At 37.2% G+C, this 24,749-nt stretch overlaps 1 protein-coding gene across 2 annotated transcripts in view; it reads right to left on the bottom strand.

Moving 5' to 3' along the window:
* Positions 1-24,749, bottom strand: part of GDI2 (GDP dissociation inhibitor 2) — a 44,384-nt gene that overhangs the window by 1,631 nt on the left and 18,004 nt on the right. For both annotated transcript variants that reach the window (XM_033409132.2, XM_004281687.4), the window contains exons 4-8: positions 22,190-22,324; positions 16,474-16,672; positions 16,080-16,211; positions 3,098-3,197; positions 1,331-1,502 (exon numbers count right to left, since the gene is read on the bottom strand). In XM_033409132.2, the coding sequence (XP_033265023.1) occupies positions 1,331-1,502; positions 3,098-3,197; positions 16,080-16,211; positions 16,474-16,672; positions 22,190-22,324 (738 nt within the window). The remainder of the gene's footprint in view (positions 1-1,330; positions 1,503-3,097; positions 3,198-16,079; positions 16,212-16,473; positions 16,673-22,189; positions 22,325-24,749) is intronic.

Here is a 24,749-nt window from a genome sequence, read left to right as displayed (position 1 = left end):
AAGGATTTATGTGGCAGTGAACGGTGGACGGGGAGATGACATTCTCTACCCAGATGTCACAGCTCACTGTGGAAACCTGTCTTCCTCTCTGAACCCTGCATTTAGAAAGGTTTTGAATAGCTAAGATAGGATTTATTTAACTACTGATTTCTCATTTTTTAAGCAATATAAAATTGCAAACACAATAAGCTATTCTTGAGTTGGCATAAGCTCATAATAATTCCATAGATTCTACTTGTCTGTATACTACTAGTTAACTACGTAATTTCCAATATAAGAGATAATTACTAATTACTGGGTTCCCTTTACTCTTTTTACACTCTCCCTGACCCTGAGATCTACTTGGGAACCCTTGAAAGATTACTTTCATCTGTGTCTCTTAGTTCTCATAATAATCTTCTGTGATTTCGTCTCTTACATGGAAAAAAAAATTAAAAGCTTTAGGGCTTCTAACTGAAAGGGGGGAAAGCTAGTGGATGAAAGAAAACTGGTTAAAGCAAACAGATTAGGAATTACGATTTCAGAGCTAAGTCCTGATCTTTTTTCTTTTAATTTATTATTTATTTTTGTCTGCGTTGGGTCTTCATTGCTGCACGCGGGCTTTCTCTATTTGTGGCGAGTAGGGGCTACTCTTCGTTGCAGTTCACAGGCTTCTCATTGTGGTGGCTTCTCTTGTTGCAGAGCACAGGCTCTAGGTGCGTGGGCTTCAGTAGTTGCGGAGCGTACGCTCAGCAGTTGTGGCTCACGGGCTCTAGAGTGCAGACTCAGTAATTGTGGCGCACGGGCTTAGTTGCTCCGTGGCATGTGGGGTCTTCCCAGACCAGGCATCAAACCCGTGTCCCCCGCATTGGCAGGCGGATTCTTAACCACTGCGCCACCAGGGAAGTCCTGCTAAGTCCTGATCTCAATCAGAGAAATCAAAGTTGTTTTCTAGCGCACTGCTAAAATCAAATACAAGTATTAAGTTGACAAATCATGACACAAAAGCAGTGCTGTCAGCAGCTCAAAGTAACAGTGAAATCAGGTCAACTAATAAGCATAAACCTCCACAAGGCACACAATGTTCAAACCAGGCAAGACTGCCTGCTCATCCAGTCCAGCCTCTCAGTTCTACAGAAGAAGAAATGGAGGCCCAAAGAGTGGGGGGTACAAGTCCAAGGCGGGGCTCCTAGGCAAACGTTTCCATTTCAAAGTGATGACTTAGGATCTCTATGAGCTAAAAGGGATACATCACATTTTATTTTCCATATGTAAACTAGAGTCTCTTCACTATAATAGAGCAGATAAAATTTGGAATTCCTACACACATCTGCTTATCTTCAAAACTGACCTGACTTCCGATTGACTTGGTTCTGTGGAATAATGATCTGGCAGGAGTTGGCATCATTGGTGTTCTTGATGGGATGGCTGAGGATACAGATGACTCTGATCACCTGGCCCACTTTTTCGACTCGATCTTTCACGTAGCTGGGATCACAGATGAGCTGCTTACAGCGAGCAATCTGTAATAAAACATTAAAGACTTTCTAATGGGTATAATGATGCCATCGTTCTTGAACATCACCTGTTATCTTCAAGTTAACTGTAGATAATTAGTGAATTATAGATAACTATTAAAACTAGCTTTGCCGACAATCCCTATAAATTCTCCTGGAGCAAATCTATAAATTCTAAATCTTATTGAAATATTAGGAAAAGTGTGTTGCATGGTTTTCAGACACATAAGTTTTAAAACTGGGCAGAAGAGGGTTAAAATCCTTGCTCTACCCAACCTCAAAGAGGTTGTTGTTAGGATTAAATGAAACAGTGTATTTAAGGAATGTCATTATATGTAAATGGACCCAGTGAAAAGTAAATGGTCTATAAATAGTTCTTTCTAATATTAGAAACAGACCATAATCTCTCCTTTTAAGACTATACTTACTAAGTAAAACTTAAGTTGCAAGATAAATTATGTATTATATTATAGTCTTCCTCTTTATATCAAAGCCCTGAAATGTCCTAAGAGGAAGCAGTTGCCTGAAGCAAAGAAAAATGGAATGAATAAAAAGAACTTTGAGATATCAGATTAAGACATTTATCCCTATTCCTAAACATCTACTATGTGTATGCTGGAAGCACAAGGTAGTTACAAAAGACCTACAACAATAAAGGGTCCGATGGCCAGCTAGTGAGTGTAGATTATATGGTCTGAACCCATAGAATACCATCAGGAATCCCCAAATATATATATATATATATATATTTTTTTTTTTTTTTTTTGCGGTACGCAGGGCAGAGCACAGGCTCCGGATGCTCAGGCCCAGCGGCCACGGCTCACGGGCCCAACCACTCCACGGCATGTGGGATCTTCCCGGACCGGGACACGAACCCGTGTCCCCTGCATTGGCAGGCGGACCCTCAACCACTACACCACCAGGGAAGCCCCCAAAATATTTTTTTACACATAGTTTTTCAGTTTCTTTTTTGAACGGTTCCATTTGTAAAAGTTGATGGTTCATGAAATATGGTCTGGCTTGCAGACCAACAGCACTGGCACCATCTGAGAGCTTGCAAGAAAATGCAGACCCACCACAGACCTACTGAATGAGAAACATGTACTCTGACAAAATTAACAATTTACATTCAATTCAAATTTGAGAAACACTGCTCAAAACTCCACCCGGCCAGTTCCTTGGCTAAACCCAAAATAAAATAATGTTAACAGTAATGATTAACATTACTAATATTTAATAATAATAAATTAAATAATAAAATAGTATTGGCCAAGCCCCAATTCAACCAATAAGTTATGTGGTACATATAAAGCTAAATTTAAATGAAAATTTGGGAGACAGACACCAACCCACACTACATATATAATACTTACCATTTAGAGCTCATTCATAATTTCTGTTTTAGTCTTAAGCAACAATCAACACAACAGAAAATATTAAACATTATAAGTTTTCAGTCATTATGAATACCAAGTTACCATAAAGAAAACATACATGGTGTGAAATCTAGGATCGATGTCCATACCAAATTTAGTACTTATTAAACAATAAAGTTTTCTTTACAAGAATATAATATTTCTTAAATTGTAAAAGCTACTTACCTCTCCTTCAGATTTTACACCAATCACTTTTCCATTTTGCATAATGATTTCTTCAATTGGTTTATTCAGCATGTAGGTACCTCCATAAATAGCACTTAGCCTAGCAAAGTATTTAAACTATAATTAGTAATTATAATTGTAATTATAATCAATCAGTAATTTATAATTATTTCAACTACTAAAGTCTCCTTTCTTAGATTTTAATGAGTTACAGGAAACATGTATTTATTTGTTCAGTTTCCTTCCAGACGGCATAAGTTTAAGTAATAAAAGCATCAATTCTAAAACAGTCAAAACCATGTAATGATGTCTCACATTCGTAGTTATGAATATCAAGTGCAAACAAACCACACTGACCAGTAATGGAAGAACAGCTTGTAAGTCTAATCCTCCTGCATATTAAAAATTAAGACTCTGAACAACCAAAAATCTATCAGAAAGCACACTGGACAGTGAGTAAAAGCAGGCAGAAACTAGACAAGAGACTTGAAGGAAGCAATTGGATGAGATCTTCATGTGGTTTGTATGGCTCTTCCCCTGACAGAATGACCTACCCAGTCCTTGTAACATGGGACAGCTAGAACAGAAGCAAAAAACCTGCAGTCTTACTGATTTAACGTGCCATAAGATAGAGTTTGGGGCTGTATGAGGAGATAAAAATTGTGGGAGAAAGTCTTCCAAAACGGGGAGCAACCAAATTATAAAATCTCTTCAAATCCTTAACTAACTCCAGAAATGCTTGTACACAGGAGAGAGACTCCAAGGAACCCAGGAAAAAGCAAAAGCTAAAAGGCAAAAAGACTTGAGGAGAAACTACAGCTACAGGCCTTAAGGACAAATAAGTTTGAAGTTTGAAACTGCCATATTAGAGGAACTTGGTACATACCTTGGGCTTTCCAATGAAACCCCAGAGGACCACACCTCATGAAGGATTCAGCCAAAGACAAAAGACCCCCCACCTACAAAGTATAAAATCAAGTCTCCAAAAGTTCAAGGTGAACAGCCAATAGTTTAACTGCCAACTCAAAACTAAAATCAACACTCATCACAGAAAGAATCCACCATCTCTACAATATACCAATCAGTTATGTCCAATATACAATCAAAAATTACTGGACACATGAAAAAAAGAAAATGGAAAAAAGTAAAGAGGAAGAGTGATCAAAACAAACAGATGCCCAGATTACTGATGCTAAAATACGCAGGGAGTTAAATGCAGCTACTACGAATATGTACATGGACAAACATCCTTGTTCAAAGATCTATGTTCAAGAACGTTATAGGAGAGAAGTCAAGAGGGCGATGTGGGAAGACACGGAGTTAGCGTCTCCCCAGAACTAGGGCGGCTGCCGGGCGCTGGTGGGGGACTCTGACCCCCAAGGAGACAGAAGGAACTCCATAATGAACAAGTAGGATGTAAGGGGACCGAGCGGGGAGGAGAAGTGGAGGCCAGACAAGATCAGCCCCTGAGTCTGGGGAGATCAGGAGAGGCAGGTGGGAGGGAGTCTCCAGGAAGAGCGGGAGAGCAGTGGAGGGCAACTGCCCCACCTACTCGGGCACGGGGAGCTCCCAAGCCGGTTCCCCCAGCTCCAAAGCACCATCCAGGCCACATGTGTCCTGGGGGGCACAGAAAGGAGGCCAAGGGGAGTACCTGAGAGGCAAGCAGGAGGGGCCCTCCAGAGGAGTGGGTGAGGAGCAGAGGGTTACTGTCACCCCGTGCACTCAGGCACGGGGAGCCTGCTGAGCTCCCAGATGAGGTCCCCTGCCCTCTGAGACCAGGGGTGGGGAGCACGCCTGGGCCCCTTCTGTTCCTTGAGCCTAAGCCCCACCCCTAGCCCCCAGGGCCTTTTCCAGCCCTGTGGGTCCTGAGCATTGGCCCCACCTACCACCCAAACCTCACCCTTGCTTAGGCCCCGCTCTCCACAGCCAAGGACCTTCCCCCCGCCCCCCGCTTTTTTTTTTTCCTTTTCCCTCCTCCTCTTTTTCACTATTGTGGTACTGATGTACCTTCTGGTTGTTGATTCATCTATATTTTTATTTTTACATTCTTTATAATACATCTGTTAGTTTCCTAGTCTAATTTTACTTTTTACTTTGTTATTCTTTTTTTTCTTTTTTGCCACCCCACGCGGCTTGCGGGATCTTGATTCGTGAGCCTGGGGTCGGGTGGAAGCTCCTATGGTGGGAGCTGTGAGTCCGAACCACTGGACTAACAGAGACCCTCAGGCCCCAGGGAATATTCACTGGAGTGAGGTCTCACAGAGTTCCTCATCTCAGCACCAAGACCCAGCTCTACCCAATAGCCTACAAACTCCAGTGTTGGAAGCCTCTGGCCAAACAACTAGTAAAACAGGAACACAAGCCCACTAATAAAAAAAAAAAAAAAAAAGGGAGATGGCAAAAAAATGTCACAGATGAAGAAGCAAGGTAAAAACCTACAAGACCAAATAAATAAAGAGGAAATAGGCAGTCTACCTGAAAAGAATTCAGAGTAATGACAGTAAAGATGATCCAGAATCTCAGAAATAAAATGGAAGCACGGATTGAGAAAATACAAGAAATGTTTAACAAAGATCTAGAAGAACTAGAGAATAAACTAACAGAGATGAACAACACAGTAACTGAAATGAAAAATACACTAGAAGGAATCAATAACAGAATAACTGAGGTAGGAGAACGAAAAAGTGAGCTGGAAGACAATGGTGGAAATAATTGCTGAGGAGCAGAATAAAGAAAAAAGAAAAGAATTGAGGACAATCTCAGAGGCCTCTGGGACAACACTAAACGCACCAACATTCGAATTATAGGGGTCCCAGAAGAAGAAGAGAAAAACAAAGGTCTGAGAATATATCTGAAGAGATTATAGTGGAAAACTTCCCTAACATGGCAAAGGACATAGTCATTCAAGTCCAGGAAGCACAGAGAGTCCCATACAGGATAAACCCTCAGAAAGACACACCAAGACACATATTAATCAAACAAACAAAAATTAAATTCAAAGAAAAAATATTAAAAGCAGCAAGGGAAAAACAAAAAATAACATACAAAGGGATCCATCCCCATAAGGTTATCAGCTGATTTTTCAGCAGAAACTCTGCAGGCCAGAAGGGAGTGGCAGGATATACTTAAAGAGATGAAAGAGAAAAACCTACAACCAAGATTACTCTAACCAGCAAGGATCTCATTTAGATTTGATGGAGAAGTCAAAAGCTTTTCAGACTAGCAAAAGCTAAGAGAATTCAGCACCACCATACCAGCTTTACAACAAATGCTAAAGGGACTTCTCTAAGCGGGAAACAAAAGAGAAGAAAAAGAACCACAAAAACAAACCCAAAACAATTAAGAAAATGGTAATAGGAACATACATATCAATAATAACCTTGAATGTAAATGGATTAAATGCCCCAACCAAAAGACACAGACTGGCTGAATGGATACAAAAACAAGACCCATATATATGCTGTCTATAAGAGACCCACTTCAGACCTAGGGACACATACAGACTGAAAGCGAAGGGAAGGAAAAAGATATTCCACGCAAATGGAAATCAAAAGAAACCTGGAGGAGCAATACTCGGGATCAGATAAAATAGACTTTAAAATAAACAGTTACAAGAGATAAGGAGGGACATTACATAATGATCAAAGGATCAATCCAAGAAGAAGGTGTAACAATTATAAATGTTTATGCACCCAACATAGGAGCACCTCAATACATAAGGCAAATACTAACAACCATGAAAGGAGAAATCGACAGTAACACAACAGTAGGGGACTTTAACAACCCACTTACAAATGAACAGATCATCCAAAATGAAAATAAATAAGGAAACACAAGCTTTAAATAACACAACAGACCAGACAGACTTAATTGATATTTATAGAACATTCCATCCAAAAGTGGCAGAATACACTTTCTCCTCAAGTGCACATGGAACATTCTCCAGGATAGATCACACCTTGGGTCACAAATCAAGCCACAGAAAATTTAAGAAAACTGAAATCGTATCAAGCATCTTTTCTGACCACAATGCTACTGGAAATCAATTACAGGGAAAAAAATGTAAAAAACACAAATACATGGAGGCTAAACAGTGCACTACTAAATAACCAAGAGATCACTGAAGAAATCAAAGAAGAAATAAAAAGACACATAGAAACGAATGACAATGAAAATACAATGACCCAACACCTATGGGACGCAGCAAAGCAGTTCTAAGAGGGAAGTTTATAGCAATTCAATCTCATCTCAAGAAACAAGAAAAATCTCAACAATCTAACCCTACACTTAAAACAACTAGAGAAAGAAGAACAAAGAAAACCCAAAGTCAGTAGAAGGAAAGAAATCATAAAGATCGGAGCAGAAATAAATGAAACAGAAATGAAGAAAACAATAGCAAATATCAATAAAACTAAAAGCTGGTTCTTTGAGAGGATAAACAAAATTGATAAACCCTTAGACAGACTCATCAAGAAAAAGAGGGAGAAGATGCAAATCAATAAAATTAGAAATGAAAAATCACACAACTGACACGGCAGAAATACAAAGGATTATAAGAGACTACTACAAACAACTATATGCCAATAAAATGGACAACCACGAAGAAACGGACAAATTCTTGGAAAGGTACAGTTTTCCAAGACTGAACCAGGCAGAATTAGAAAATATAAACAGACCTATCACAAGTAATTAAATTGAAACCGTAATTAAAAATCTTCGAACAAACAAAAGTCCAGGACCAGATGGACTCACAGGTGGATTCTATCAATCATTTAGAGAAGAGCTAACACCGATCCTTCTCAAACTCTTCCAAAAAACTGCAGATGGAGAAACACTCCCAAATTCATTCTACAAAGCCACCATCACCCTGATACCAAAACCAGAAAAAGATATCACAAAATTATAGACTAATATCACTGATGAACACAGATGCAAAAATCCTCAACAAAATACTAGCAAACAGAATCCAACAGCACATTAAAAGGATCATACACCATGGTAAAGTGGGATTTATCCCAGGGATGCAAGGATTCTTCAATATACACAAATCAATCAAGGTGATACACAACATTAACAAATTAAGGAATAAAAACCATATGATCATCTCAATAGATGCAGAAAAAGCTTTTGACAAAATTCAACACCAATTTATGATCAAAAACTCTCAAGAAAATGGGCATAGAGGGAACCTACTTCAACATAATAAAGGCCATATATGACAAACCCTCAGCAAGCATCATACTCAATGGTGGAAAACAAAGCATTTCCACTAGGATCAGGAACATGACAAGGATGTCCACTCTTATTCAACATAGTTTTGGAAGTCCAAGCAACAGCAATCAGAGAAGAAAAAGAAACAAAAGGAATACAAATTGGAAAAGAAGAAGTAAAACTGTCACTATTTGCCAATGACATGATACTATACATAGAAAATCCTAAAGATGCCACCAGAAAACTATTAGAACTAATCAATGAATTTGGTAAGGTTGCAGGATACAAAATTAATGCACAGGAATCTCTGGCATTCCTATATACCAACAACAAAAAACCAGAAAGAGAAATTAAGGAAACACTCCCATTTACCACTGCAACAAAAAGAATAAAATACCTAGGAATAAACCTGCCTAAGGAGGTGAAAGACTTGTACTCAGAAAACTATAAAACACTGATGAAAGAAATCAAAGATAACACAAACAGATGGAGAAACATACCATGTTCTGGATTGGAACAATCAATATTGTGAAAATGACTATACTACCCAAAGCAATCTACAGTTTCAATGCAATTACTATCAAACTACCAATGGCATTCTTCACAGAATTAGAAGAAAAAATCTTACAATTCATATGGAAACACAAAAGACCCCGAATAGCCAGAGCAATCTTGAGAAAGAAAATGGAGTTGGAGGAATCAGGCTCCCCGACCTCAAACTATACCACAAAGCTACAATAATCTAGACAGTATGGTACTGGCACAAAACAGAAATATAGATTAATGGTACAGGATAGAATGCCCAGAGATAAACCCACACACATATGGGCACCTAATTTACGACAAGGGAGGCAAGAACATACAATGGAGAAAAGACAGCCTCTTCAGTAAGTGGTGCTGGGAAAACTGGACAGCTACATGTAAAAGAAGGAAATTAGAACACTCCCTAACACCAAACACAAAAATAAACTCAAAATGGATTAGAGACTTAAATGTAAGACCAGACACTATAAAACTTTTATAGGAAAAACACTCTTTGACATAAACCACAGCAAGATTTTTGACCCACCTCCTAGAGTAACAGAAATAAAAACAAAAATAAACAAATGGGACTTAATTAAACTTAAAAGCTTTTGAACAGCAAAGGAAACCATAAACAAGACAAAAAGACAACTTTCAGAATAGGAGAAAATATTTGCAAATGAAACAACAGACACAGGATTAATCTCCAAAATATACAAATAGCTCATGGAGCTCAATATCAAAAAAACAATCCAGTTATAAAATGGGTAAAAGACCTAAATAGACATTTCACCAAGGAAGACATACAGATAGCCAAGAGGCACATGAAAAGATGCTCAACATCACTAATTATTAGATAAATGCAAATCAAAACTAAAATGAGGTATCACCTCTCACCAGTCATAATGGCCATTATCAAAAAAAGCTAGAAACAATAAATGCTGGAAAGGGTGTGGTGAAAAGGGAACCCTCCTACACTGTTGATGGGAATGTAAATTGATACAACCACTATGGGAAACAGTATGGAGGGTCCTTAGAAAACTAAAAATAGAACTACCATATGACCCAGCAATCCCACTAATGGGCATATACCGTAAGAAAACCATAATTCAAAAAGAGACATGCACCACAATGTTCACTGCAGCACTATTTACAATAGCCAGGACATGGAACCAACTTAAACATCCATCGACAGATGAATAGATAAAGAAAATGTGGCACATATATACAATGAAATATTACTCCATAAAAAGAAACGAAATTGAGTTATTTGTAGTGAGGTGGATGGACCCAGAGTCTGTCATACAGAGTGAAGTAAGTGAGAAAGAGAAAAACAAATACTGTATGCTAACACATATACATGGAATCAAAAAAAAAAAAAAGGTACTGATGAACCTAGCTGCAGGGCAGGAATAAAGAGGTAGACATAGAGAATGGACTTGATGACATGGGGTCGGAGGGTGAAGCTGGAGAGTAGCATCAACATATATACACTACCGAATGTAAAATAGTGGTGGGAAGCAACAGCATAGCACAGGGAGATTGGCTTGGTGCTTTGCGATGACCGAGAGGGATGGGATAGGGAGGATGGGAGGGAGACTCAAGAGGGAGGGGATATGGGGACATGTGTATGCATATGGCTGATTTGCTTTGTTGTGCAGAAGAAACTAACACACTATTGTGAAGCAATTATACTCCAATGAAGATTTTAAAAAAAGAACATTATATATTCGTGAAAGTCAAAATGAATAAACAGAAAATCTCACAAGAAAAATGAAAACTATATTTAAAAAATGAAAATTCTAGATCAGTTGAAAAATATTTTTTAAAAAATTAAAACTCACTGAATGTGATTAACAGCTTACTGGAAATAACAGAAAAAGGAACTAGTGAACTTAAATGAACATGCATTACCCGATATGAAACATAAAGAGATAAAACAAAGAAAAAAATGAGCAGAGCCTCAGTGACCTATGGCAGCGGTCCCCAACCTTTTTGGCACCAGAGACCAGTTTCATGGAAGACAATGTTTCCACAGACCAGGGGTAGGGGGAGCGGGGGTAGAGTTTGTTCAGGTGGTAATGTGAGTGATGGGGGGGGGATCATTCAGGCGGTAATGCGAGCAATGGGGAGCGGCAGATGAAGCTTCGCTCGCTCACCCACCAATCACCTCCTGCTGTGTGGCCTGGTTCTTAACAGGCTGAGGACCTTTACCAGGGGTTGGAGACCCCTGAACTATGGAATAATACCAAGTATCTAACATACAAGCAATCAGTGTCCCAGGGGACAAGAGAGAAAATGAGACAGAATATATCTGAAGAGGATAATGACTTTAAAATTCCCAGCTTGATCTAAAAAATTAACTTACACATCCAAGCAGTTCAGCAAATCCCAAGCAAAACCACACCTAGGCAAATCCTAGTTATACTCCCAAAAACACAAAGAAAATCTTGAAAGCAACCAGAAGAACAAAAAACAAACAAAAAACAAAAACACAGAAACAACTATTTATTACAGTTGACAGCTAACTTCTCATAAACAAAGCAGGCCACAAGTGAACAACAGCTATAAAGTTCTGAATAAAAAAAAATCTTAAGCCAACAAAAGTCCTTCAAAAATGAGGGTGACTTAACACTTTCAGATAAAAATAAAAGCTGAGAGAAATCATCAACAGTAACTACAATAATGCCAATGAAAAGCTGAAGAGAAATGACAACAGATGGAAACAAGGATTTATAAGAAAAAATGAATAGCATCAAAAATGGTAAAATTGTGGACAAATGATTACATTTTTCCTTCCCTTCATTTCTTTAAACTGACTGTTTAATGCAGAAATTATAATGTTGTATTGTGGGGTTTAATAAAGTATGTAGACATAAAATATAGGCAACAACAGCACAAAGGAATAGTAAATGGGATGAGATTGTTGCAAAGTTCTTACAGTTTATGTAAAGAAGGACAGTATTAACTCCAAATAACTGTGATAAATGAAGGATGATATTATAATTTATGGAGTGAGCACTAAAAAATTAGAAATGAAAAGGCACAGCTAAAAATTAAGATGAAAATATTTGATTAATTCCAAAAAAGGAAAGAGGAACCTGGGGGGGGAGTCAGGGGGAGGGGGGGAAAACAGCAAAACAACAGATCTAATCCCAACCATATCAATAATTATATTAAACATAAATGACTAAAAAATTCCATTAAAAGGCCAAGGTTGTCACATTGGATAAAAAAGCAATATTCAACTATATGCTGTAAGAGACTCACTTTAAATATAAAGACACAGAGGGTTTAAAATCAAAAGGATAAAAAAAATTGTTCAAACAGTAAACAAGTTGGTATGGTTATATTAGTATGAGACAAGGAAGATTTGGTGTAATCAGAAATTAGTATCACCTAGTAAAAGAGCTTTAAATGTCTGAAGTACAAACTGACAGAACTAAAGTAGGAAACAGATAAATCCACAATCGTGGTATAAGACCCTCTCTCAGCAACAGAACTAGAAAAAGAATCAGTAAGAATATACATTTGAACAACTCTATGAGCTACCTTTCTAAAACATGCATGCAGAATTCTTTCAAGGGCATATTCACTAAAACATATATTTGGCCATAAATTATGCCTTAATTAATTTCAAAGACTGATAATTTACAAGTTTGTTCTCTGACCATAATGGAATTAAATTAGATGTCAGTACGGTATTTAGGGAAATCCTCAAATGTTTAGGAATTAGACACTATACTTTCAAATAACCCAAGGGTCAAAGAAAAAAAAAATCATAGGAAAGATAGGGTACCATATTAGATGGTACATATTTAGAGGGAAATTTAGACCTTCAAATGTTTATGTCAGAGAAGAAAAGTATAAAATCAATTATGTTTCAACCTTAAAAACTAAAAGAAAAAAAAAACCCAAATAAGTAAAAGGAAAAAATTAAGGTCAGAAATCAGTAAAATTAAAAATAACTACAAAGGAAATTAACAAAGCTAAAAATTTGGCACTTTGAAAAGATTAATAAAATTGATGCAATCCCATCAAGAAAAATTATAAACTATCCAACACAAGAATGAAGATGGGAACCTCACTAAAGATCCTATAGACATCAAAAACATAATAAAGAAATATTATGAACAACTTTTTGTCAAAAAGTTCAAGAACTTATTTGAAATAGTCAAATTCCTTGAAAAACACAACTGAAAATAAGAAATAGTACATTTGAACAGCCTTATTTCTATTAAAAGAAAATGAATTAACACTCAAAAGCCTTCCCATAAAAAAAGTTCTACAGGTCCAGATGGCTTCATTGGTCAATTCTATCAAACCTTTAAGCACAATACCATTTTTCACAACCTCTTTCAGAAGACAGAGTAGGAGGAAACTCTTCCAACTCATGTTATGAGTCTATTAAGCCCTGATACAAAAAAACAGACAAGAATATTACAGGAATTATAAACCAGTATCTATCATGAACATAGGCACAAGAACTCGTGTGTGAATGTACACATACAAACAGGCACACACAAACGCATACATACACACACATATATGCAAATTAAATCCAACAATAAATTAAAAGGAAAATACATCATGAATAAGTAGTGTTTGCTCTAAGAATGCAAGGTTAATTTAATATCCAAATATCAATCTATAAAATTCACAATAGCATAAAGAAAATATGCATTATTAACTCAATGTCAACACCCATTCATAATAAAAATTCTCAGCAAGCTATGAAAATGGAATTTAATCTGACAAAACTGCCTATTAAAAAAAACATACAGAAAACATATTTAATAATAAAATACTGAAAACATTCCCCTGAAGGCTGGAAACAAAGCAAGAATGTCCATCTTCATCGCTTCTATTCCTCATTCTTCTGGAAGTACTAGCCAGTTCATAAAGTTAAGAGGGTAAAAACACAAAGGTTGTATAGGAAGAAGCTAATCTCTCTATTCACTGATGATGTAACTGTGCACAAGGAAAATTCTAAGAAATCTATAAAACTAATAGAATAAGTACAAGGTCACAGGAAGTACAAAAATCAATTGTACTTCTGTATATAAGCAGCAAACAACTTTAAATAAAATTGAAACTTTCATTAACAGCAGCATCAAAATAACATATAATACTTATGAATAAGTTTGAACCAAAAAAGTGCTGGATCTCTACAATGAAAGCTACAAAATATTGCTGAACCAAAGAAAACCTAAATACATGGTGAGAGACAGCGTTCACGTACTGGAAAACTCAATGTTATTAAGATAATTCTCTCCCTAATTGATCTACAGGTTTAACTCAATCCCAACTAAAATCACACCAAATATTTTTTTCAAGACACTGACACCTTCTTCTAAAATCTATGTAGAAATGCAAGGACCTAGAATAGACAAACCAATTTTGAAAAAGAACAAAGTTGAAGGATTTATATTACCTGATTTCAAGACTTATTATAAAAAACTGTAATAATCAGGATGGTGTAGTAATGGAATAGGAAAAGTAAATAGATCATTGGAACAAAATAGGCATGTGTATATGGCCAACTGAATTTCCACAAAGGCACCAAGACAACTTTACAACAAATGGTGCTAGAACAACTAAGTATCAGTACAGAAAAAAGTGAACCTCAAGCCTCACCTCACACACCAACATGATTTCAGGATGAATCACAGATTTAAACACAAAGCTAAAACTATAAAGCTTCTAGAAAAAGACATAGGAGTATCTTTGTGCTCCTGAGGTAGGCAAAGCTTCTTAGAAACCAAAAAATACTAAACATTAAAAAAAAAACCCTTTGGTATATTAGCAAAATTTAAAACTTCTGCTTATCAGAAGACAAGCCACAGACTAAGAGAAACATTTATAATACATATACTGACAGAAGACTTCAGTCAGGATACATCAAGATTGCCTACAAATCAAAAACAAAAAGCCCAATCTTTAAAAATGTGCAAAAGAAATGAACACTCGCACCACAAAATTATATAAAACAAGTTCATGAAAAGATGATCAACATTAGTCCTCAGGAAATGTAAATTAAAACCATAATGAGATAGCATTTCACACCTACTTGGGTCGTTAAAATTAAGAAGACTGACAATACTAAAGGTTGGCAGGTATGTGGAGCAACCACAACTCTCACACGCTGCTAAGTGAATGTAAAATGGTACAACCACCACTCTGGAAAGTTGTTAGGCAGTATTATCAAGTTAAACATATACTTGCCATATCAGCCAGCAATTCCACTCCTGGATATGTACCCAAAAGAATGACAACTGATGTCCATACACACTTTTACACAAAAGTTCATAGTAGCTTCATTCATAATACCCCAAAACGTTTTGAAAACTACCCAGATGTCCATCAACAGGACAATCTGGTATATTCACATAATTCACATAATGAAACATTACTCAGTATTTTTTAAATGAATTAACAGCACGTGCATCAACATGGCTGAATCTCAAAAACATTGTTAAGCGAAAGCCAGATAAAAATGAGTACATAGGGACTTCCCTGGTGGTGCGGTAGTTAAGAATCCGCCTGCCAATGCAGGGGACGCGGGTTCCATCCCTGGTCCGGGAAGATCCCACATGCCGCGGAGCAACTAAGCCTGTGCGCCACAGCTACTGAGCCTGCGCTCTAGAGCCCATGAGCCACAACTACTGAGCCCGTGTGCCACAACGACTGAAGCCCGTGCGCCTAGAGCCCATGCTCCGCAACAAGAGAAGCCACCGCAATGAAAAGCCCGTGCACCATAACGAAGAGCAGCCCCCGCTCACCGCAACTAGAGAAAGCCTGTGCACAGCAACAAAGACCCAACACAGCAAAAAATAAATAAATAATTTTTTAAGTAAGTACATATTATTCCTTTTATATAATAAAACTTCAAAAACAGGCAAAAGTGTTCTATGATGATAGGAATCACAAATGTAGCTGTTACAGTGCAAGGGTGGTGGTGATTATGAGGGGATACAAGGGAACTTCTGGAGTAAGGAAAATGTTCTACATCTAGATTGGAGTTTTGGTTACAAAGGTCTATATATATGTCCAGCTCATTTTTTTTTAACCACAGATCTGTGGTTTCACTGTATATAAATTTTACTTCAATAAAAACAAAAAGCACCTCACCACTCACAGACAAATCTTGTCTCATTATTCACAACCACAACCATATCATAAACTACCGTTCAAGACGAGGTTCAGGATCAGTGAGGTTTTAGCACAAAGATTAAACATAGGCTCTCACCGTGCAAATCCTTGTGGCAGTTCTCCAAGGCCGTAGAGTGGATAAAGGTATGGGCTTTTGCCATATCTTGCCAAAGACTCACTGTAAAGTTTAATCCTATTAATGGTTTCACAACATGGTTGATCTAAATAGCTAGACAAAAGGAAATGACCATTAGAAAAGGGCTTTGGTTTGCATTCTTATATTCAATTTAAAATCTTTTTCTGAATGGATTTTAATTCAACATCTCCATATTTTATTTAAAAGGCTCTAACTCTAATATGCAGTTAGAACTTCTTCTTTAGTAGTATAATAGAGCTATATATTTGTTTTGTTAGAATTTCCACTCTGCAGAATTGGGAAATTCAGTGAAGAATTCCAAGAAAAATGTAAATCTAAAAACCAAAAAACTTACTCATCAGTTCTGTAAAGTGCCAGGGCATGACCAGTAAAATCTATAACATCTTGGCCCAGGTCAAATTTCTTATACACCTCTCGCATTGCCGTCTTCTTAGGATCAATGCCCTCAAAAGTTCTAGGATCACTCTCATCAAAGTTGGCAACATACACCAGGAATTTTCTGAATCGACGTTTTTCAAACAGCCCCATTAGGCCTAAAAAATAATTTTTCAAAAAGCACACACTCACAATAGGACACTGAGGAAAAGAAAATGTGAAAATAAAGTTTAAATATTTTATGTTATCTGAGGCTCTTCTAAGGCAATGTGCAATTTAAAATATGGGAGTTTGGACATTGCTTTAAAATAAACTGACAGTTTCATAACACTTTAAAATAAACTGTCATAATTACAATAGATCAGCTATTAAGCCTTCAATTTTACACTACAATTACAAGTAATTATAACCAGTAATTAATTAAATGCAATATGTATAATTATACCTCTTATTAGGTACAAGATAAATAAGACTTTGAAAAACTATTATTCATGAAGGCATCTATCTGAAAGTTTTTTTGACAACTCTGATCTGTACTCCAGCAACTGCCTAAAATTCTCAATGCACTTCATTCTTTTTTCTTTTTCTGTATGCTAAGATACACTCTGGTATTTAATGGAAAAGCAGCTTAGATACCAAGAACAATCTCTGACCTCAAAGAAATTTAGATGCTGATTATGCTGCCAGTCACTTTAATGAAGTCCTAGATAAGCAGTTCACTGCTTTTTACACTAAAAAGTAGATCAGGAGAAAGCTATGAACTACCACCTAAGAAACCCTCAGTTCTTCCTACTAGTCAGGATCCCTACTACCGTAGATTGCTGGTAGAAAGACAAGGTCAAAGGAAAAGAAAAATTTCTGGTTCCATCTCCGTCTTCCCCTTTCTTAAACCATACGGCTACTTTAAAAACAACTATAGCTTTAAAAATAAACGCTTAACCATTTCTTTTATATCTGTTGACAGCTGAATACTGTGATAATTTAAACATTATTTCCCCCAAGACTATAGCTGAAATCAACAAAACTGAAAATTAAAATGATCATGAGGCTATTCATGACAGCTGACTACATTTAACTTTTTAAATTAATATTTACAACCTAGCTTTAAAAAAATGGACAGACTGCATACACAGTAAAAGCATAAGGCTAAAAAGAAATATTCTATTACCACGCAGCCCCCTACTTAAGACGCAAGTGTAGTTTCAGGGGAAGGTGTAAAACAGCCAAAGGAAACATGAGTCACCACTGCAACGCACTTACAACTTGGGGGTCAATCTGGTGGACACTGCCTGTTGGAACCTAAAGCTCTTACCAACAGTTTATTGTTGAGTTATCGCATAACTTCTCTTAAAATAAAAATGAAAATCTACTGTGTATTCTTAAATTCCCCACTCTTTCCCTCTTTTCATCTCCCTCCCTCCTCCAAGCCTTGAGCCTGACAGGGACACTCTCCCAGCGCAGTGGACTCCTGTCTCCCAGCACAGAGGAGATGCTCTAAGCTGCTCCTCCATCCCTTTATGTCAGAACCAGATACCAGTGCAATTACCAACATGTGAGAGACCCGGTGCTCATTCTGAAAAAGTCCTAATTTAACAAATTCAAATATTATTTCCTACCACGTAATTTTTATAACAGCTACTTCTATATGACGATGCCTTCCCTGGTCACCCTATTTAAACTAGTAGCCCCACCCTCACTCCCTCCTTTCATCTCCATATCCATCTGATACATTTTTATATCAGATTATATCACCATCTGAAATGCTTCTCCTTATTTATCTATAGCCAGTCTCCCACTAATGGAAGCTTCAAAAGGGAAAGCATTTTTGTTTACTTTTTTCCTTCTGTTGCACCCTCCCTACCCCCAAACCTAGAAGGGTACCTGGCATATAGCAAGTGCTCAATAAATATTCAATCCATATAATTAACATCTGATGGGACTGAATATAAAAGAAGTTGACTTATTCATATACTGGACATACAATATATAAATAAAATACTCAAATTATAGGATAAAAGGACTAGAAAAAATCTTTTTCACAATTAGTCCATTGAGTTGTACCTTCACTCATTTCAAATGGTTTTACTTTTCCTTCATTCACTTGCACACTGAGGGTTATTTACCAAAAAAGACACTTATGTCAAGACTTTTAAAACAGAATAAAGCTACAAAATCCAGAGCAGTTTCAATAAGAGAACAGAAAAAAGCGTTCCAATTAACTAACAGGCATAAGATTTGACAAGTGAATTAAAAAATAGAAAAATCAGAGTAGAATTAACGTCACAAGAAAAGCACTAAAACACGGCACACAACATGTCATTCCAACAGTGGACCTAAGCAGCCTCACCCCAGTTCACAGCTGGGCTTTGCAGCAGGCACACCAACTCCTGACAGCCACAAGCCCTGAGATGTCAAAGGTGCTCCCGACAAACAGATGCCTCACAGCGGTAAGAGTGAGAACAAACAAGCAAGCTAAAGATTCAACCGAGGATACAAGATTTTGCTGGGCACGTTTCAAAGCTATTCATGAAAATGTCTCAAACTTCTCTGAACATAGTATCTGTGTTCAACATTACTCTAGAGGCCAAATATACTCCTCATTTATTTGACTAAAATAACATGTGACCAATAAACAAATATTTATTGGAACCTTGAGGTTTTAGCTGGCATCATGACCTACCACAAGAACCAACAGTATATACAGCTCCTAAAAAAGCCAATGTAAACTTAGGCTACATTAATAGAAATATATTGTCCTAGGAAAGTAAAAGTCCCAAGGACACTGAGTGGGCAGACAACACTTGGAGTATCAGGTCTGGTCTGGCTCTAATTCTATTATATATAAGATAATCTTGGCAAATCAGAGAATTTCCAAAGAAAAGTGGCCAAGGGACCTAGACAGCATATTATATGAGAAACAACCACATGAACTGGAAATATGTAGCACGGAGAAAAAAGGAATTCCAGTGTACGTGACAGTTGTTAAAATATCTGAGAAGCTACGTTTATATACTAGATAGTTCAGAGGTTAAGAGTGTGGGGTTCTTGAGTCTGACAAATCTGGCTTCAAACTAGTTTTACTAGTCATGAACTATGCTGCTTTGGGCTCTTTCACACCTGTATACCTCGGTGTTCCCATCTGTCAATATAGATAATAGCACCACGTCTCAGAGGGTTGTAGTGAAGGACTATATAAAATAAACTTCGACTATACACATAAAATAATTAGTATATAAATGCCTGCACAAAATGTTAAAAAATGTTAGCTATTATTAAAAGCATAAAATAATTTGTTTTTATCTTTCTTTTGAACTTCCCACCCTCTACACTTTTCCTACCCCATTCATTCATTCTGCCTAGAATTGTCTTGCCTGCCATTCCAAATTCAAAATCCTATCCATTAATATAAAAATAGTTGCTGATAAGGTAGTGATTGGTAAAAATTCATGAAACTGTATACTAAAATAGGTAAATCCTAGTATATGTAAATTAAACCTCAATAAATCTAACCTTAAGAAATACATACATTAATATATTTGCTTATTTTTGCAAAAAGAAACATAAGGAGGGTAAATGAGAAATAAGTAAAAATGATCACCTATCAGGGTGGAAAGAATGGAGTGGCAAAGATAAGACTCTAAATATATCTTTTAATATAATTTTGACTTTCAAGCCATGTAAATGTTTTACATATTTGAAAATACTAAATCAAAAACAGAAACATAAAACTGTTAAGTCCTTCAATTTTTATTAAATGAAGGAAGTGGCTGAAGCTATTAATATAGATAAGAGCTCAAAGAGAGAATAAAAATTTTAAATTACAAAACCACAAACTTTGTTTAAAAGAGTTCTACTCAAACTGCTGAACTCTTATTTCTATGAAAACACTTTATTTAAACTAGATGCACTGTCACTGAAAAGACTTTAAATGATTTCTAACCCATGATCACACCATGGACTCCCCTCCATTCATTCAGAAGCCATCCCTTCCCTTACCCAACTGTCACTCCCAACCTGGCTGCAATTATTAGTGCTATTTTTTACTTTCTGGCTTTAGTGTTTTTCAACGTTTTATGCCCAATATTTTCTCCCCTAATAGCAAGAAGTAAGTAAATGGAGTTAGAAAAACTGCCAAAATAACTTAAACTAGGTTTTTGTTTTCGTTTTTTTGCGGTACGCAGGCCTCTCACTGTTGTGGCCTCTCCCGTTGCGGAGCACAGGCTCCGGACGCGCAGGCTCAGCGGCCATGGCTCACGGGCCCAGCCGCTCCGCAGCATGTGGGATCTTCCCGGACTGGGGCACGAACCCGTGTCCCCTGCATCGGCAGGCGGACTTCTCAACCACTGCGCCACCAGGGAAGCCCTTAAACTAGGTTTTTAGGTGAGAAATTTTTTTTTTTTTTGGGGGGGCTGCATTGGGTCTTCATTGTTGTGCACGGGCTTTCTCTAGTTATGGCGAGCGGGGGCTACTCTTTGTTGCGGTGAGTGGGCTTCTCATTGCGGTGGCTTCTCTTGCTGCGGAGCACAGGCTCTAGGCGTGTGGGCTTCAGTAGTTGTGGCTCATGGGCTTCAGTAGTTGTGGCTCATGGGCTCTAGAGCGCAGGCTCAGTAGCTGTGATGCATGGGCTTAGTTGCTCCGCGGCATGTGGGATCTTCCTGGACCAGGGCTCGAACCTGTGTCCCCTGCATTGGCAGGCAGATTCTTAACCGCTGTGCCACCATGGACGACCCCTAGGTGAGAAATCTTTTCCAATCTTAATGCCAAAATAATTACTGGAGAATTTACTGACACTCTTCCTATTCTCCCAATGCAAACCTTTCCCTCCTCTGAACTCCTACAGCACCTACAAAACTTATCTACCCTTTAGATATACAAATTTATCCTTCCTTAAACTGCTCTGCATGGCAACAAAAACACCTTAAAGGATGGAAGGTTTTTTCTCAGGGTGTTTGCTATTTAAAAGACTCAGAATAAAAAATGTTAAGCAGAAATCTTTGATGAGCCAGTAGAGGAAATAATTTGGGGCAGAAAACAAAATCACTCCATATTTACTGGGAATACCTAGAAACAGAGATGGTGGATAATGACACCAGCACCACTTAGAGGATGAGTTCCACCAGAACAGCATGTTGGATAGAGTAGCAAAGGAGGTCAGCGTAGATGGGTGATGAAGTACACGGACTGTGCAGCAATCCCACCAGGGTTTCAATGCCATCCTGCCACTCATTACCTATGTGATTTTGGGCCCGAGTTTCCTCATCTATAAAATGGAAACCCTACCTCACAAAGGGCTTCACAAGTCAAGTAAGAAAGCAAATGTGAAGTGTCTCTCACAGAGCCTAGCACAGGAAACAGTCCAAGAGACAGTGACTCTCACGAATTATTAATCTGAAAAGAGTATACTAGACCTAGGAAGGCTCAGCTTCACCAGCAACAGGCTCCATGAGATAAAACCTCTCCAGGCTTCAGAAGGGCAGGAATTTCTGAACATCTTGTTTACTGAAGTACTCTCAACTGCCTACAACAGTGTCTGGCACATAACAGACACCCAATAAATCTTTGTTGACTGGATGAATGGATGGATGACTAATGCAGGGGACCTTAAATTTTATCTCTAAGATCCCTTTATGTTATAAAATCTTAATATTCTGAGAAAATAAAATAGAATTACTTACTAGATGCCAGGGCTTCTGCTTCAGTGGAAGGAACCTTGTAGATTTTTCCTCCCTTATAAACAAAGCTCCCTTCAGTCACTTTGAAATCCAGATAGCGAGTGACCTCTGTAAAAAGCAGCATCTTAACCAGCTGACCTGTAAGAGTCACATAATTCAAACTGTTACTTAAATCTTACTATTTTCAAAAATCAGCAGAAATAAAAGTACATTTACTAATACTAATGGCTTTCCAATTTTTTCTTAACACCATCCAGTAACTCCTAGAAAAGTCTCCAAAGCCATATTTTAAATAGGACAATCAGAATGCAGACCTATTGCTTAGCATATTTAGACTTTTTTTAAATGTTACAACTTCAAGGTTAATAACTTCAACATGCTTTTGTAAAAGTTATACAATAATTATTAGAAGTATGAGGTTTCGAATTATAGTACAACTGCAGGTGTGTTTGGGTTTCTTTAAAGTTCCTACTGTATTTTAAAGAGAGACAACTCATAGGCAAAATTTTCCAGGAATTTGTGCTTTTCAGTTTCTAAGTTAATTTATATTTATTAAAATGAATACTAGTTTTGGGTCAAGAAAAAGCTAGGATAAACCAAAGAAATTCTGGTATACTAAAAATTGTAAACTTCTTTGAGAAACCAAAAAAATTATTTTAAAGCTCATTTGAAAGGATAAACATACAAGGACATTCAAAAAAAATTCTTTTTGAGAACAAGAAATAGAGTAATGAGGAGACCTTTATGCAGCCAAATGTTTCAGTATACTGTACATTAACTAGTCCATAATCAGTGAAAAATAGAGACCCATGTAAAAGAATTTAATATATGATGAAAGTTTTCTAATCAAAGTGGAAAAGATAAATGATGTTGAGGAACAACTGATTAGCCATTTTGAAGAAATAAATTTCTATCTCTACTTCTCAAACAACAAGGTAATAAAATAAATTTATTCATGTTAAGACAGATGAACCTTGGGAGATTGGGATTGACAGAAACACACTACTATATATATAATAGAACTAATAAGGACCTACTCTATAGCACAGGGAGCTCTACTCAATACTCTGTAATGGCCTATATGGGAAAAGAATCTAAAAAAGTGATATATGTGTATTTATAACTAATTCACTTCGCTGTACACCTGAAACTAACACAACATTGTAAATCTACTCCAATAAAATTTTTTTAAAAAATAAAATAAAATTGTGACATATTTTCATAGTTCTATGAAGGAATAAGATAGATGCTGACATAAAAACACAAAACAAAACAGATGAGCTTATTTATACAGTGAAAAAATGAAACCATAATACCATTAAAAGCAGATATTAGTATTTTTATAAACTTGAGGTAGAGAGAAAAATTTTAAACATACTTCCAAATCAAAACCAATAAAAGAAAGCTCAACCAATGACTGTGTGAAAAATAAAAGCTTTTGTACAGAAAAAAAAAAACCACAGGAGTTATATATAATGCCAATCACAAACTGGAAAAGATATTTTCAACATACTTCAAAAGGGCATTTAACAGCTGTTATAATAAGCTCTTTTATATCAATAAGGAAAAACACAAAACGTCAATAGAAAAATGTGCAAAGCGAAAGGCTGCCCAGTTCATTAAAGAACATGAAAGCCGGGCTTCCCTGGTGGTGCAGTGGTTGAGAGTCCGCCTGCCGATGCAGGCGACGCGGGTTCGTGCCCCGGTCCGGGAAGATCCCACATGCCGCAGAGCGGCTAGGCTTGTGAGCCATGGCTGCTGAGCCTGCGCGTCCGGAGCCTGTGCTCCGCAACAGGAGAGGCCACAACAGTGAGAGGCCCGCGTCCAGCAAAAAAAAAAAAAAAAAAAAAAAAAAAAAAAAAAGAACATGAAAGCCAGTAACTCTAGAAATCATTTCACCCTCTAGTAAGTAGACATATTTTAAAAATCCACTATTTTGTCTTCTAGTATGACAAAATCACAAAAACTAAAATGAGTAATATCTGGGAGTGGTAAAGGTACTGGGAAAGGGGCAGCCTCAGTCTACTGGTGAAGTAAAATTTGGCAATATAAAGGAAAAAGCCTTAAAAAATTACTGCCTTTAGGGACTTCCCTGGAGGCACAGTGGATAAGACTCCGTGCTCCCAAAGCAGGGTGGTCAGGTTCGATCCCTGGTCAGGGAACTAGATCCCACACGCATTTCGCAACTAAGAGTTCACATGCCACAACTAAGGAGCTCATGAATGAAACTAAGGAGCCCACCTGCCACAACTAACACCCGACACAACCAAATAAATATTTTTAAAGAAAGAAAGAAAATTACTGCCTTTATCCCCATACTACACTTCCAGGAGTATACAATGAGATTTATCATCCCCTCCAGCCCCTGGTTCCATCCCTCCCTCTCTCTTTTAAATGTTCACAGTATACTGACTGAAAAACATGTTAACTGGGAAGAGGTGGGGGGGAAACTGGCAGGTGATACACCAGAATATTAACCGTGATTCTAAACAATAAGATTCTGGTTATGAAAATTTTATTTCCTTTCTGCTTATCTGTGTTTTCTAATTTTAATTAAATAATT

Source organism: Orcinus orca, chromosome 2 (genome assembly GCF_937001465.1).
Source record: "Orcinus orca chromosome 2, mOrcOrc1.1, whole genome shotgun sequence".
NCBI classification, from domain to species: Eukaryota; Metazoa; Chordata; class Mammalia; order Artiodactyla; family Delphinidae; genus Orcinus; species Orcinus orca.
This window is presented reverse-complemented; position numbering and strand designations above follow the sequence as displayed.